At 41.0% G+C, this 13,879-nt stretch overlaps 2 protein-coding genes across 2 annotated transcripts; one reads left to right on the top strand and one right to left on the bottom strand.

Annotated features, from left to right (window-relative positions):
* The first annotated feature begins 69 nt into the window (after positions 1-69).
* LOC115455965 (AFG3-like protein 2) lies at positions 70-6,025 on the top strand. Its single transcript, XM_030184802.2, has 2 exons — positions 70-1,661; positions 4,919-6,025. Exons 1-2 carry the CDS (start codon positions 209-211, stop codon positions 5,779-5,781), a joined length of 2,316 nt encoding a protein of 771 aa, XP_030040662.2. The 5' UTR covers positions 70-208; the 3' UTR covers positions 5,782-6,025.
* Positions 6,026-8,905: 2,880 nt separating this feature from the next.
* Positions 8,906-13,576, bottom strand: LOC115455964 (transcription initiation factor TFIID subunit 3). The gene is made up of 2 exons (XM_030184801.2): positions 13,348-13,576; positions 8,906-13,193 (listed from the first exon to the last, which is right to left on the bottom strand). Exon 2 carries the CDS (start codon positions 13,171-13,173, stop codon positions 9,616-9,618), a length of 3,558 nt encoding a protein of 1,185 aa, XP_030040661.2. The 5' UTR covers positions 13,174-13,193; positions 13,348-13,576; the 3' UTR covers positions 8,906-9,615.
* Positions 13,577-13,879: the final 303 nt, after the last annotated feature.

Genomic DNA, 13,879 nt, shown 5'->3' with positions numbered 1-13,879 from the left:
ACTAAAGATACATTGCTAAAATATAACATGATCGTACCGACACTGCATTGTGCAACTGAGGAGAAATGTCAGAATAGATTTTGACATAATTTTCTAACCATGTTTGTCATGATAATTCTGGACGGCTTTTTGTGATCTAATTTCGAATCAAATTGTGCAACATTAAAAAATATATTAACATTTGTAAATAAATAGATACTCAGACATCATGTGGAAGGGCTTGAGGCTAACGCAATCACAGCTATCTAAGCTACATTTTAATGGGCACAAATTGCAACCAGTCGGTGTCCCAGCATTGGATTCTGTATTGAATCAGTGGTATGAATTTTGTAAAAAGCCGCCAAAAGGCTTTGAGAAGTATTTTCAGCCGGGAGGGGCACCGAAACAGTCAAAAACTCCAGAAAAAGATGGAGCCCCACCGCCGTCAAAATCAGCTCCTCCGCCACCCAAAACCCCTTCTTCTGGAGATAAATGGAACATGAACATGTTCTCAGGTTCCTCTGGAGGCAGTGGCGGTAGCGGCCGTGGAGGCTATGAAGGTCAGGACAGGGAAAAATGGATGATGTTTGGAGCCATGGGTATTGTCACTCTCCTCGCATCAATAGCTTATTTTGAATTAAGGTATAGAGAAATAAGCTGGAGAGACTTCGTAAATATGTATCTAAATAAAGGTGTAGTAGAAAAACTGGAGGTTATCAACAAAAAATGGGTACGAGTGAGACTTCAAGGGTCAGCCTTGGAGGGCAAGATTATTTGGTTTGCTATAGGCAGTGTCGACTCCTTTGAACGTAATTTAGAAAACGCACAAATCGAAATGAGTGTAGACCCTCCAAATTTCGTACCAGTCATTTACAAGACAGAAGTGGAAGCCGCCAGTTTGACTGGTATGCTTCCTACATTGTTAATAATTGGTTTCTTAATTTATATGATGAGGAGATCTGCGGATATGATGGGACGTGGAGGACGTAAGGGTGGTGGACTGTTTGGAGGAGTCATGGAGTCCACTGCAAAGTTAATAAACCCAACAGACATTGGTGTTAAGTTTCAAGATGTAGCCGGTTGTGAAGAAGCTAAAATTGAGATTATGGAGTTTGTAAATTTCTTGAAGAACCCACAACAGTACATCGACTTGGGAGCAAAGATTCCCAAGGGAGCGTTACTTACCGGACCTCCTGGAACCGGTAAAACCTTACTTGCCAAAGCGACAGCTGGAGAAGCGAATGTCCCATTCATTACTGTCTCAGGCTCAGAGTTCTTGGAGATGTTTGTAGGTGTCGGTCCCTCGAGAGTGCGTGACATGTTCTCCATGGCGCGCAAACACGCACCCTGCATCCTATTCATTGACGAAATAGATGCAGTCGGTAGGAAGAGGGGTGGACGCAGCTTTGGAGGTCATTCTGAACAAGAAAACACATTGAATCAACTCCTTGTTGAAATGGATGGGTTTAATACCACAACTAATGTTGTAGTGTTGGCTGCTACAAACAGAGTGGATATTCTAGATAAGGCTCTGTTGAGACCCGGTAGATTTGATAGACAGATATTCGTCCCTGCACCCGATATTAAGGGCAGAGCGTCAATTTTCAAGGTCCATTTAGGACCACTAAAGACTACATTGAACAAGGAGAACTTGGCACGTAAAATGGCTGCGTTAACTCCAGGTAATATGTTATTAATGAAATTTTTTTCAGCGTCAGGTTTCTGTAATCGCCTCGGCGTTGTAGTAGCATTGCGTGCATGGTAAGACACAAATCTAAGGTCTCAGATTCGAATCTTGGATTGAACAGTGATAAAGGGTTTTTCTGCTTAATATCAACCCGGAGTCTGGAATTTGTGCTCCTAACACACATGGTGCTAAGTGGGTGCTGTGGTTGCTTTCATGTCTACCTATGTGATGTGTGTTTGTTTCAGATTTTTTTGAAATGGTATACCTAAATGAATGTAACGCATCGCGTCACGTTTAAGAAAATGGAAATTGGAATACAGAATACAATTCCACGTAAATTTCACGAATATGATACGGCCGTGTTGCGCGTTTAGTGTTTCATCTATACTATCTATACTATTATATAAAGCTGAAGAGTTTGTTTGTTTGTTTGTTTGTTTGTTTGTTTGTTTGTTTGTTTGTTTGTTTGTTTGTTTGTTTGAACGCGCTAATCTCAGGAACTACCAGTCCAAATTGAAAAATTCTTTTTGCGTTGGATAGCCCTTTGTTCGTGGAGTGCTATAGGCTATATATCATCACGCTATACCCAATAGGAGCGGGGCAGTAATGGCTAATCTTAGGAACTACCGGTCCAAACTGAAAAATTCTTTTTGTGTTGGATAGCCCTATGTTCGTGGAGTGCTATAGGCTATATATCATCACGCTATACCCAATAGGAGCAGAGCAGTAATGGCTAATCTCAGGAACTACCGGTCCAAACTGAAAAATTATTTTTGCGTAGGATAGCCTTTTATTCATGGAGTGCTATAGGCTATATATCATCACGCTATACCCAATAGGAGCGGAGCAGTAATGGCTAATCTCAGGAACTACCGGTTCGAACTAAAAAAATCATTTTGTATTGGATAGCCCTTTGTTCGTGAAGTACTATAGGCTATATTTCATCACGCTATACCCAATAGGAGCGGGGCAGTAATGGCTAATCTTAGGAACTACCGGTCCAAACTGAAAATTTCTTTTTGCGTAGGATAGCCTTTTGTTCGTGGGGTGCTATAGGCTATATATCATCACGCTATACCCAATAGGAGCGGAGCAGTAATGGCTAATCTCAGGAACTACCGGTTCGAACTAAAAAAATCATTTTGTATTGGATAGCCCTTTGTTCGTGAAGTACTATAGGCTATATATCATCACGCTATGACCAATAGGAGCAGAGCAGTAACGGCTAATCTCAGAAAATAGGAGTTTGAACTGAATAATTCTTTTTGTGTTGGATAGCCCTTTGTTCCTGGAATGCTATAGGCTATATATATCATCACGCTATGCCCAATAGGAGCGGAGCAGTAATCGCTAATCTCAGGAACTACCGGTTCGAACTGAAAAATATTTTTGTGTTGGATAGCCCTTTGTTCCTGGAGTGCTATAGGTTATATATCGTCACGCTATGACCAATAGGAGCGGAGCAGTAATGAAACATGATGCAAAAACGGGGACAATTTATTAGTTTTGAGAGCTTCTGTTGCGTGCGCTGCGTAAACGGTTAAAGTTATGCAACAATAATGTATGACGGGATTGTTCCTCTTAAAAAGTTCTACAAAAATATATCATAAAACAAAGTCCCCCGCTGCATCGATCTGCCCGAACGTGTTAAACTTAAAAACTACCCAACGTATTAGGATAAAATTTGGTATGGAGACAGTTTGAGACCCTGGGAAGAACATAGGCTCCCGGGAAAATATATAGCGTGACTTTTATAACGGAAAACTTTAGCCCGAAAAACTTTATAACGCGGGCGGAGCCGCGGGCAAAAGCTATACAGAATAAGACTCCAGTTGTTATTCCCAAAAAATACATTGTACAAGACATACCGAATAAGTTTAGCCGATATCACGATATTCTCCATTTGCCTAGACACTATTTGTATTTTTAGTACGTGCACCTCCTGTAATCAAAGTAAACGCCGCTTACACACGAGTATAAAATAAACACACCTCGAGTTTTGAATCATAAGCGGTAAGAGACTATGCCCACGTTTTTGGCAAACAACACGCCCCAAACGCAATTAAAACGCTCAGTAAACGCCATGTACTTTTCGTTTTTAACCGACTCCAAAAAAAAGGAGGAGGTTATCAATACGACGTGAATATTTTATTTTTTTGTTTGTTTGTTACCTCAGAACTCGCTCATTTATTACAATGTTACGTTTGTTAGCCTGACTAGGGTCGATTGAGGTACAAACAGTGGCGGATTTGGTGGACGCGAGGCCCCAGGTAAAATCAAAAATACAACGCGTTGCCCCGGACGGCGCAAGAAAATTCCCTGGTTTTAACAGTTTGCTTAGTAAGATCGTAAAAAATGTCCTCCAAAGCACCGCGCGCGAAGCCCCTGTAGACGCGAGGCCCTGGCCGATTGCCCGGGTCGCCTCTCCGTAAAGGCCCCTGGGTACACACACCTGACTTTTGCGTGAGCGCTTTAGGCGCTCGCAACCCTTAAAAATTAAACGACCATGCTGAGGGCAATCTACTAACGGGTTGTGAACCTTGGCTCAGGACGGTCACTGGGAGAGGATGAGACATCAACGATTAGGGATAAGCGTACTAACGACAATCTATCCATTACCGTATTCGTCGGCTCTAAGGCCGGAATTATTGAAAGTGAAGGGGGTACGCGGCAAAGACGGAACTGCGGTCTTGTAGAGTGTAAGAGTGTGTGTGAGTGATACTTGTTTTTACAATGAATAGCCAAAGTAATATCGTTTTAAAGTTACACATTAGCTAGCAAAATGTTTGTATAGTAAGCCTTCGAGGAATATTTGTATAACATAACATCAATATACACAAAAGAGTTTATACAAATAATTGACTCCACGCTAAATTGCATTGTCAGAATCTAACCTTTATGCCAGCGCAAAATCTGATCCTCTTGTCGGCATACAAAATGTCGCTCAAAGATTATAAAGGCTCGTTTTAGTGACAAGATTTACTGAATTTCTGAAATCTAACTCTTTGTTATGATGAAAGAATTAGATTTCACAACACCGAATAAAAATAAATATGTTTATTTTGAACATATCTCCAACGGCATCAATAAATTTTAGACCAAACTCCAATTGTACATATTTCTGCAGAAAAAGGATTTCCAAATACTTTCACTATATTCTGAGTTTGCCAAAAGCTCCTCCTCTAATCACAACTCCATGCCTGAATCTAGTAACTAGTAAAATAAATTATAACAGACATTATCGTGTTCCAGGATTCACCGGTGCAGACATTGCGAATGTGTGCAACGAAGCAGCTTTGATCGCCGCTCGAGAACTCGCCAACGACATCAACATGAAGAACTTTGAACAAGCCATCGAGAGAGTTGTTGCTGGAATGGAGAAGAAATCGAACGTTCTCCAACCAGACGAAAGGAAGATCGTCGCCTACCACGAGGCAGGACACGCAGTAGCAGGCTGGTTCTTAGAACACGCCGACCCGTTACTCAAAGTTTCCATCATACCACGAGGCAAAGGCCTTGGATACGCGCAGTACTTACCAAAAGAACAATATTTGTATAGCAAAGAGCAACTGTTTGACAGGATGTGCATGACTCTTGGCGGAAGAGTGAGCGAGGAAATATTCTTCGGTAGAATTACGACCGGCGCGCAAGACGACTTGAAGAAGATAACCCAGAGTGCCTACGCCCAAATAGTTCACTACGGTATGAACGCGAAAGTCGGCAATGTGTCTTTCGAAATGCCACAGCCTGGCGAGATGGTCATCGACAAACCATACTCGGAGAAGACAGCTGAGTTAATAGATTCAGAAGTGAGAGATTTAATAGGCAACGCTCACAAGCGAACAACTGATTTATTGACTCAACACAAAGAGAACATAATCAAAGTTGCCGAGAGATTACTGAAACAAGAGATATTGAGCAGAGATGACATGATTGAGTTGTTGGGACCTCGACCGTTCCCTGAGAAGAGCACGTATGAGGAATTCGTTGAGGGCACAGGCTCGTTAGACGAAGATACAACCCTACCAGAAGGTCTTAAGGACTGGAATAAAGAGAAGCAACCTGCCTCGCCGTCGGATCCCGCGCCCGCCGCTACAAGCCCCAGTAAAAATTAAGCCTCCATGTAGATTAGTCTGTTTTATGTGAAATATATTTTAATTACCTTTAAGTAAAGGGTTTTTGTTAACATTCGTTGATTGTAGACTCGTAGTTGGAGAGTGAAATGAAAAGCTGGAAATATCAGCAGAATATAATCAGTTCTTTTGCAGTAACAAATATTTGCATTACTGTCTAACAGGCGCCGCGGCTGATTGCTTTTTGTAAAATAAAGAAAATTCCAGTATTTCAACAAAATGTAAACGGAAGTTTCATTTATTTCCTTGTATACGAAACAATAGCTTACAATTTCCCAATATCAATATCGCAATAATACCTTGGTAGCTGCTTATAAGAAAAGCAAGAATAATTCGTCACTTAGACAATTCCTGTGTAAAAATGTACTGTTTTCAGAAAGTTGAGTTTTTACCGTCGCGCTGCTATTATAGTGGATTTTCATTATTAGCTGTATTTACCATCAGATGTCTCATTTGCATAAGATTTTTTGAGACCCTGCGAAGTGCATAAGCTACTTTATATCCCGGGTAAATATATAGCGCGATTTTTATCCTGGAAAACTCACACAGGCGAAACCACGAGCAAAGGCTAGTATAGAAATATAGATGTCTAGATTACTACCTAAGTACCGATGATGTAAGATAGGTTCTGTTTCATCATACGATTTAAAAGAATACTTAATTTGCTAAGAGTTGCACATTTTTACATTTGCTATAGAATAAGTAGGTAAGTACCTTACGTGACTGCAAAATAAAATATGATCCGAGTGTCGGCTTGCTACGTTATAGCAACATGTATACTATCGATGGTTGCACTTATTACGCAGGTAGACTAAAAACCGATAAGAATACCTAAGTGTTTTCCTTATTAAGTTACTTGACTATAATAATGTAGATGGCACCACAGTCTATATTGAACTGCGTTTTTGATAATTTTGTATTTTTTTTAATAAATAGTAGATCTTGTATCCTTTCTGTGAATGGTAGTACTTACCTGCCCTGTTATCTATTTCTGCTGCCTGGAAACAATAAACAAGCACTGTTCTGATTCACAAGCCGGCATAATTCTACTGACTGGCAATTTAATGTTTCACATACACACGGGCGTTTTATCCCAAAAGATGTAGGCAGAGGCGCAATTAACGCAACCTCCTTTCCCGTGTTTATTCAGTCCCATGATGTAATAGAGGTCGAGCCTATCGCATATCGCCATATTGGGAAAATTCCGGACTCCGATTTTATACTAGGCAGAAAACCCTAAAATAATTTTGACCGACTCGAGTTTCGAACCCGAAGCTTCTGAGCAAAAGTTACAATAAAACTACGCCACCCAATCAAGAACATTTCTCGATGTTAATTTCATTGGAGCATGCTGTACACTAAGACCGCCCAATCATAGCCAGTGTTAGCCACGACTGGCCAAAAATGTATTGTTTCTGAATTCTAAGGATAAGACATAAAGAGCGGCTGTTTCTAATATGCTACCCTCCTATAGATACTTAGTTATATTTTTTTTATACGTGCATGACAAAGTGAACGCACTGCACCTGATAGTAAGTGGAGAGGGGTCCAATAGAATGTCGATTGATGAGAGATGATTACCCGCCAGCAGTCGACATAATTATGTCGACCCGTTGAAACCGGATATATACAGACTGATCCCGGAACGTGTCACGCTTGCGTGGGCCACTATGGCGGGTTTTAACACCTTATGTACGGTGGCCGTGCCCTGGGTGGATATAAAACATATTCTACCACCAGCAATTATCATAAGGTTCAGTGTAAAAACGAATCTATTCCAGGTCGATATGCTTTAGAAATGTATCTACCGCGTGATGAATTGTTTACGTGACTATTTTTAAAATTGCTTACTCACCATTGTATAATAATAAATTTTTGCGTTTTCCATAAAATAGAAATCACAGAAAGTATTGTAAATTTTATGTATGGCAGTTGACTGAGATCGGGGGAACACACGGCTTTTAACAGGCCTTTTTGGAAATCTTTAGGAGAGACCTATATTCAGCAGTGAGCTTCATGTGATAAGACGACCAATAACCTTCGGATAATAACCAGTTCATAATGGAGTGCTAATTAACTCATACCTAAAACCTAGGTTATACAAAGGAAGGAAGTTATGGATGTGTTACCAAGTGACAATTAATACTTTGGCGCCAAAAATATATTGTGCTATTCAGTGTCTCGTTTTGTTCACAAGTCTTTCCCGCAAACTCGCGTAACATGTACAGGTGCACACGCATCGCACGTTTTAAAATACCATAGCTGGGACGTCTGTGTTGTAGTCTCCGAAACGATTGTGATGCTGCAGTAAAGAGTACCAGTAACATTTTTCTCGGCCATTACGGCCAACCTTAGGTAGTATGGCGCCTTGCCGTAGTGCTCCCTTTTCTGGCAAAAAAAATCTAATTAGGTGTTGATTGACATTAGAATCAGAGTACATGTATCGAGCTCCCAAATTCCCTACACCTAGGGTACCTATTGCTGCTACTAGAAACAAGGCAGCCGCCGTAGATTATATCTTGCGACAAAGCACTGGACAAAGTTCATCGACTCTTCCGATTTTTGCCCGGCAGCAGAGGGGAATTCCGTCCCCACAACGGATATAATAATATACAATATCACAAGCGACTATTCATAAGGGTCACAGGAATAAAACATTTACCAGGCACTCAATTTGTGATTACCTAATGAATAATGATCCATCTAGTGTCATCAGCACAAGTCTTTCATGTATGTTCAAAGATGTGGGCAAACTTTTCAAGATTATCCATCTGTCTGCGAGACTAGGTCCTCGGAAAATAGTAATAAAAACCATTTAATGTTTGACCTCGGATTTGAATCCAAGGTTTTGTGACATACAGCCCCCATAAGCGTCATATTATTAGCAATGCGGATAAAAATGTGCACCTATCAAATATTTTATAGAAGAAAAAAAAGAATAATTGATTAATAAAAAAAAATTAATACATACTCTCCTTTCAATTATAAACTTGTAAAAAAGTATCGACTGTCATTTATTTGAAATTTGGACATACCAAACCCAGCCCCCCTCATCTAGTACCTAAAAAATAGGGGTAATATCGTACAGGATAAATAACTTACTACATTTCGAGTACCAATATATTTAATTGGCCACTGGCTGAAATCAAATTTACATTGCCTCCCCTCCAATTAGTCGAATGCAGTAAGACGAGCACCATCGTGTAATACGACCGCGTCGCCTACACTGCAATGCGCGAGCGCAACACGCAACGCGACGCATCACACGACCGTGCCAGTCCTGTACAAAATGAAGGAACAACTTTAACAAAAAAAAAACAGGGTTATATTAAAATTATAATATGAAAATATTCAAATATCAGCTGAAAATACATCCAGCTTTTTTCTGTTTATTTAAATATTGACTACATTACTTTATACATCACCAATATCTTAAGTAAATTCAGTTTTTGTACAATATAAAAAGAATCTTATATTACCATCTATGTATACACGCGAGTAGTGTATAACACGCTCGCGACCCTTCGTCTTGATCTGATCGAGCGAAAAAAAAATGAGACAAATAGTAACAAAATATTTAAAATTATGGTAAAATTATTACAAGTAACTACACTATCTTTATATTCAACATTTTATGTCAATATTCAATTATTATCTATACTTATTCCAAGCCTATGATATAACATTATTAATTATGAAAACATTTTTTCTTCGTGATATCATTCAACAATTAATCCATTAACAACTCGCATCCATTTACTCATGTCTATAGAATGGAAAATTAAAACTAATCTCAGTAACAACGAAAAGTCCATATCAATGACAGTCTCTGATTTTGTCCCCTTTTGGTTTCCGGCCTCTCTTCTTGCCGGACGTGACGCCGGCGAGCGCCATGGCGGCCCGCTTGGCGATGCAAGACTTGCAGAACCAGTCTTCCGTGGCGCCGGGCTCCTCGGTGATGCCCACGCACACCCAGTGGTACCAGCCGTCGCAGCCGTCGCAGCCGATCATCGGCGAACCGTTGTCGGGCCGACCGCACGCCGGACACACCCATATTTTGTTCCCGTGCTCGTCGACGTAGTAGGGCGTGGGCAAGGGCCCGGCCGGCTTCTCCGCGGCGGGCGGAGGCGGCGCCGGGGCGGGAGCGGGCGAAGCGGCGGGTGGCGGCTCGTCCGATAGTGTAGCGACTTCTTCGTCGAGTTCCACGTGCCCCTTCTTTGAAAGTGGTTTGAACAATATCCGCTTATATTTCGAGTGGCTTGAGGGTGTGTTTTTTCGCGGCGGCGAGCAGCCAGAAGGCGGCGACGACGAATGCGCCTCTGCTTCGGCGATGTGATTGTGCTTTGAATGTTTCTGCTTAGGAGGTCTCGTGACCAAGGCAGATATTTGAGCGAGTTCCGGCGACCGGCTCTGTTCTCTTGACACCGGCTCCTCTTTGGGCGGGCTCTCTTCCCGCTCTTTTTTCACGAGCGGCTTTATGTTTAGTTTAAACGTGTCGGGCGAGCTCGGCGGCATAGGTGAATTTGAATTGGAAGAACTGAGTTTCAACGTTAACTTGGGCACTAACCCGTCGCCGGATTTTTCTTTTTTCTTCTCCTTCTTCTCTTTCTTTATCCTATCCTTTAATTCCTTCAACTCTTGCCGTTCATCTTTATCACGTTTCTTTTCAGACTTATCTTTGTTTTTATCCTTCTTGTCCTTCTTCTTTTTAATTTTGATGCCATCTTTATCTTTCTTTTCTTTTTTATGTGACTTATCCTTTTTCTTGTCTGAATTTTCTAATTCTTTTTCTTGAGACGTCTCAGGTGTGGGTGGTTTGACCGGTCGCGGTGCGGGTTCGGGTTCCGGTTGCGGAATAGGCTCTGGAGTAGGTAGGCGTGGAGGAGGAACAGGGGAATGCCGCGGCGGCTCTTGCCTTACAGGATCTACTTTCGGGGGATTTAATTCGATTGTTATATCGGGCTGAACTGGAGGCATCTTGTACAGACTCGATTTATGATCTTTGTGTGATTTTGATTTATGCTTTTGTAATATATTTGGAATGGTCTGAGATTTGTGCTTATCGTGCCTGTCTTTGTCTCGGGACAACATTGAACTCTTATGCATACCTCTGTCCTCGTCGTTATCTACAGGGATTACTTCTAAGCTGGGACGACGAAGCATGGGAGGTATTTTTACAGATGAAGACCGGGACGTATGTGGGTAATTTCCCATGGACATGAGAGGATTACGAATGCCTGGATTTAAACCGCCAGGCAGAAAACTGGGTCCAGGAATAAGCCCAGGCCCGCCAGCGCCTAACGCGAACGGATTACTTAATAAATTTGAAGGGGGAAGCCCTCGTAATGCCGGATTTGATGAAAAACTACTCAGGAAGTCAGTACCTGGCATAAGACCAGGATTGGGAATCAACCCTGGGCCTGGCATCAAGCCTCTACCTGGTGCCATTGTAGGGAAAAATGGAAATCCAGGTGGCATTTGTGGCATTTTCGATTCATTCTTTGGCCTACTTGGTTTAGGCGGTTTGACACCACTCATTTTCATACCTTGTTTCTCAGCCTGTGCCATTTCAAGTGCTAATTGCTGTTTCTTTAACAACTTAGCTTCCATTTTTGCAACTTTATCCTTTTTAGTGTGCTTTTTCTCTTTTTTAATTTTTGGACTGACACTAGCTACATCTTTGGGGAACGGTACTTGTAGGGCTTTGTTTATTGATATACTGGGACGTACTTCAGGCTGCTGAAGCCTGGCTTGTAGCATGGGATTTTTTTCCATAGAATCATCGTCAATACTAATCACCTCATTGGTTCTCAAATCCATAACCTTAGATAAATCTACAGCTCTACTATCATTATTGTTCACAACTCTTAGCTCCGGCTCAGTTTTCATTCTAACATTCTCATAGGATCTAGATTCCACGGCATTCACTTCTGCAGAGTTCTGCAACCTTGAGATCATTGGATCAGACTGTGTTTTCTCAGGGACAACCTCTGGAGTACTCTTATCTTCCTTAGATTTGTTCGTTATTCGCCTAAATATATTAATCTTTGATCGGTCAGGCTGGGACGCCAATTTTTCCTCCTCATCAATGACCTCTTTCTTTATTTCTATATCTGGTATTAAGGAATTTGTTGATGTATGTTGTTTATTTACAGGGGCTGAGTTAGCAATGAGTGGTGATTGGGATATTGGTATCTTTCTTGGAACAGGTATAGCATCCTCTGCAAGTACCACGTTTTTAGGACCTGGTGACGGTGATGGTGGTGGTGGTGTTGGTGGTGGTGGGTCTACAGGCTCCTGCTTTATAACCGATGGTGGTTGGGGCGCAGATATCGGTACTAAAGGAGGTGGCATCATCAGTGGCCTTAATGGAGGTGGTGGAAGTATTGGCTTCGGCGCTGGCATCGTAACATGATTATGATGCTTAGGATGAACATCTCTACTCTTTACTGGATGTCCTGATGGATATTTATTCAATTTACTATTATCCTTTGATTTACTACTTTCACCTTTATGACTCTTATCTTTTCTTTTACTTTTCATAATTTTACCATTCAATAATTTATTTTTCTTTGATTTCTTGTCAGCTTTCTCTAATATTGGAGGTTTGATGATATTTGTATGATGTGAGTTTGCTTTGTGTTTGTCATAATGTTTTTCTGATATAATTGTTGGAGGACGGGCTTCAGGCAACTTGCCTTCTCTGGCAGGAGATAAAAAACCTGACATGGTCATCATCACACTACTTATCTCTCGCGTCCTCTCCTCCTCCTCCAGACGTAACCTAGGTCTTTTGCTGTTGGATAAAGACACAGGGTCCGTTGGCCTCTTGAATAAGTCCTTAGGTTTCTCAGGACTATCAGTGACTGATATTTCTGGACTTGTACACATTGTATTGCTATTATCAACATTGTCAATGCCATTTTGACGAATTTCAACAGTTCCTGCAACTGCTGGTGTATCCCTTTCCTTCTCAGGATACATGGGGGGCAGGTGTTCATGTACATGCATGGGCCTTGTGACGACTTCATGGCTGCCGGGCTTCAGGAAATTCAAATTTGATTCTTTTGGCTTGGGGAACTTGACAGAATTGACAGGTGGTGGTACAGGTGGTACACAACGCACATACTCTGCCAACTCGGGCAGGTTCACGTGTAGATCACGAAATACTAATCCTAAATCATGTAAATTTGGTTCAGTCCTGTTAAATTGTTCAGCATGCCTGTTTGCTTGGGTGCCTAGAGTCCTTATGTACTTCTCCAACACATGAACCAGAATGTCAAGTGGTGTCGAGTTTATACCGTTCCATCCTACAGTTTGGCATATTTGCGCAACATTCCTTCGTAGTATCTCGCGGGCGTACGCCTCTGACATTATGACACCAACAAAGTTATCTGGAACAGACGTTTATATTTGTATAATCACGGCGAAACGGCGCAAAACCAACAGCGGTGGTACCAACAAGTACTACCGATGGGTTTTGTACGAAACAAACCAACGTTACGAAGGCTGTGAGTGGTAAAACAGCAGATCTCATGATTTTTATACCTGCAAGTGTCCAGTGGTACTGAGACGTGGGTCCGAACCAATGTAAAAATCAAGTTTGGAACACACATGTATGCTTCACTACAACCGTAAAAACTCAAGGATAATTTATAAAAACACATAAATCGATTTCAATGTAAAATAACGAAGTGTTTACGTAAAAACTTCTCAGCATTCTAAAAACACAGTGCCCCGTGCGCCATGATTGCATTTTGGGTTGTCAATCTTTGGAGTTGCTAGATAAAAATAAATAAATGGCGGTCTTATTATGGAAGCGTTCAGATAAATAAAAAAAAAGTAGTGTTGTACTCGTGATCAATAAAAAAAACAACCGAATAAAATAAACGAAAAAGCTGAATTCTATAAACATAATTCTTAATGTTATTTATTTCACATGAAACTAAATGCATTAATAATTATTGAACTAGTAATAATTTATAATTTATTTTTGCTCATTTTGTATGTTATCTCTATTATTTTCATTATCTTCATCACAAGGTATGTTTTGAATGCATTTAGATTTAATATGATTTTT

This window comes from Manduca sexta, chromosome 6 (genome assembly GCF_014839805.1).
Source record: "Manduca sexta isolate Smith_Timp_Sample1 chromosome 6, JHU_Msex_v1.0, whole genome shotgun sequence".
NCBI lineage: Eukaryota > Metazoa > Arthropoda > Insecta > Lepidoptera > Sphingidae > Manduca > Manduca sexta.
Note: the sequence above shows the minus strand (reverse complement) of the source record. Positions and strands in the feature narration are given on the sequence as shown.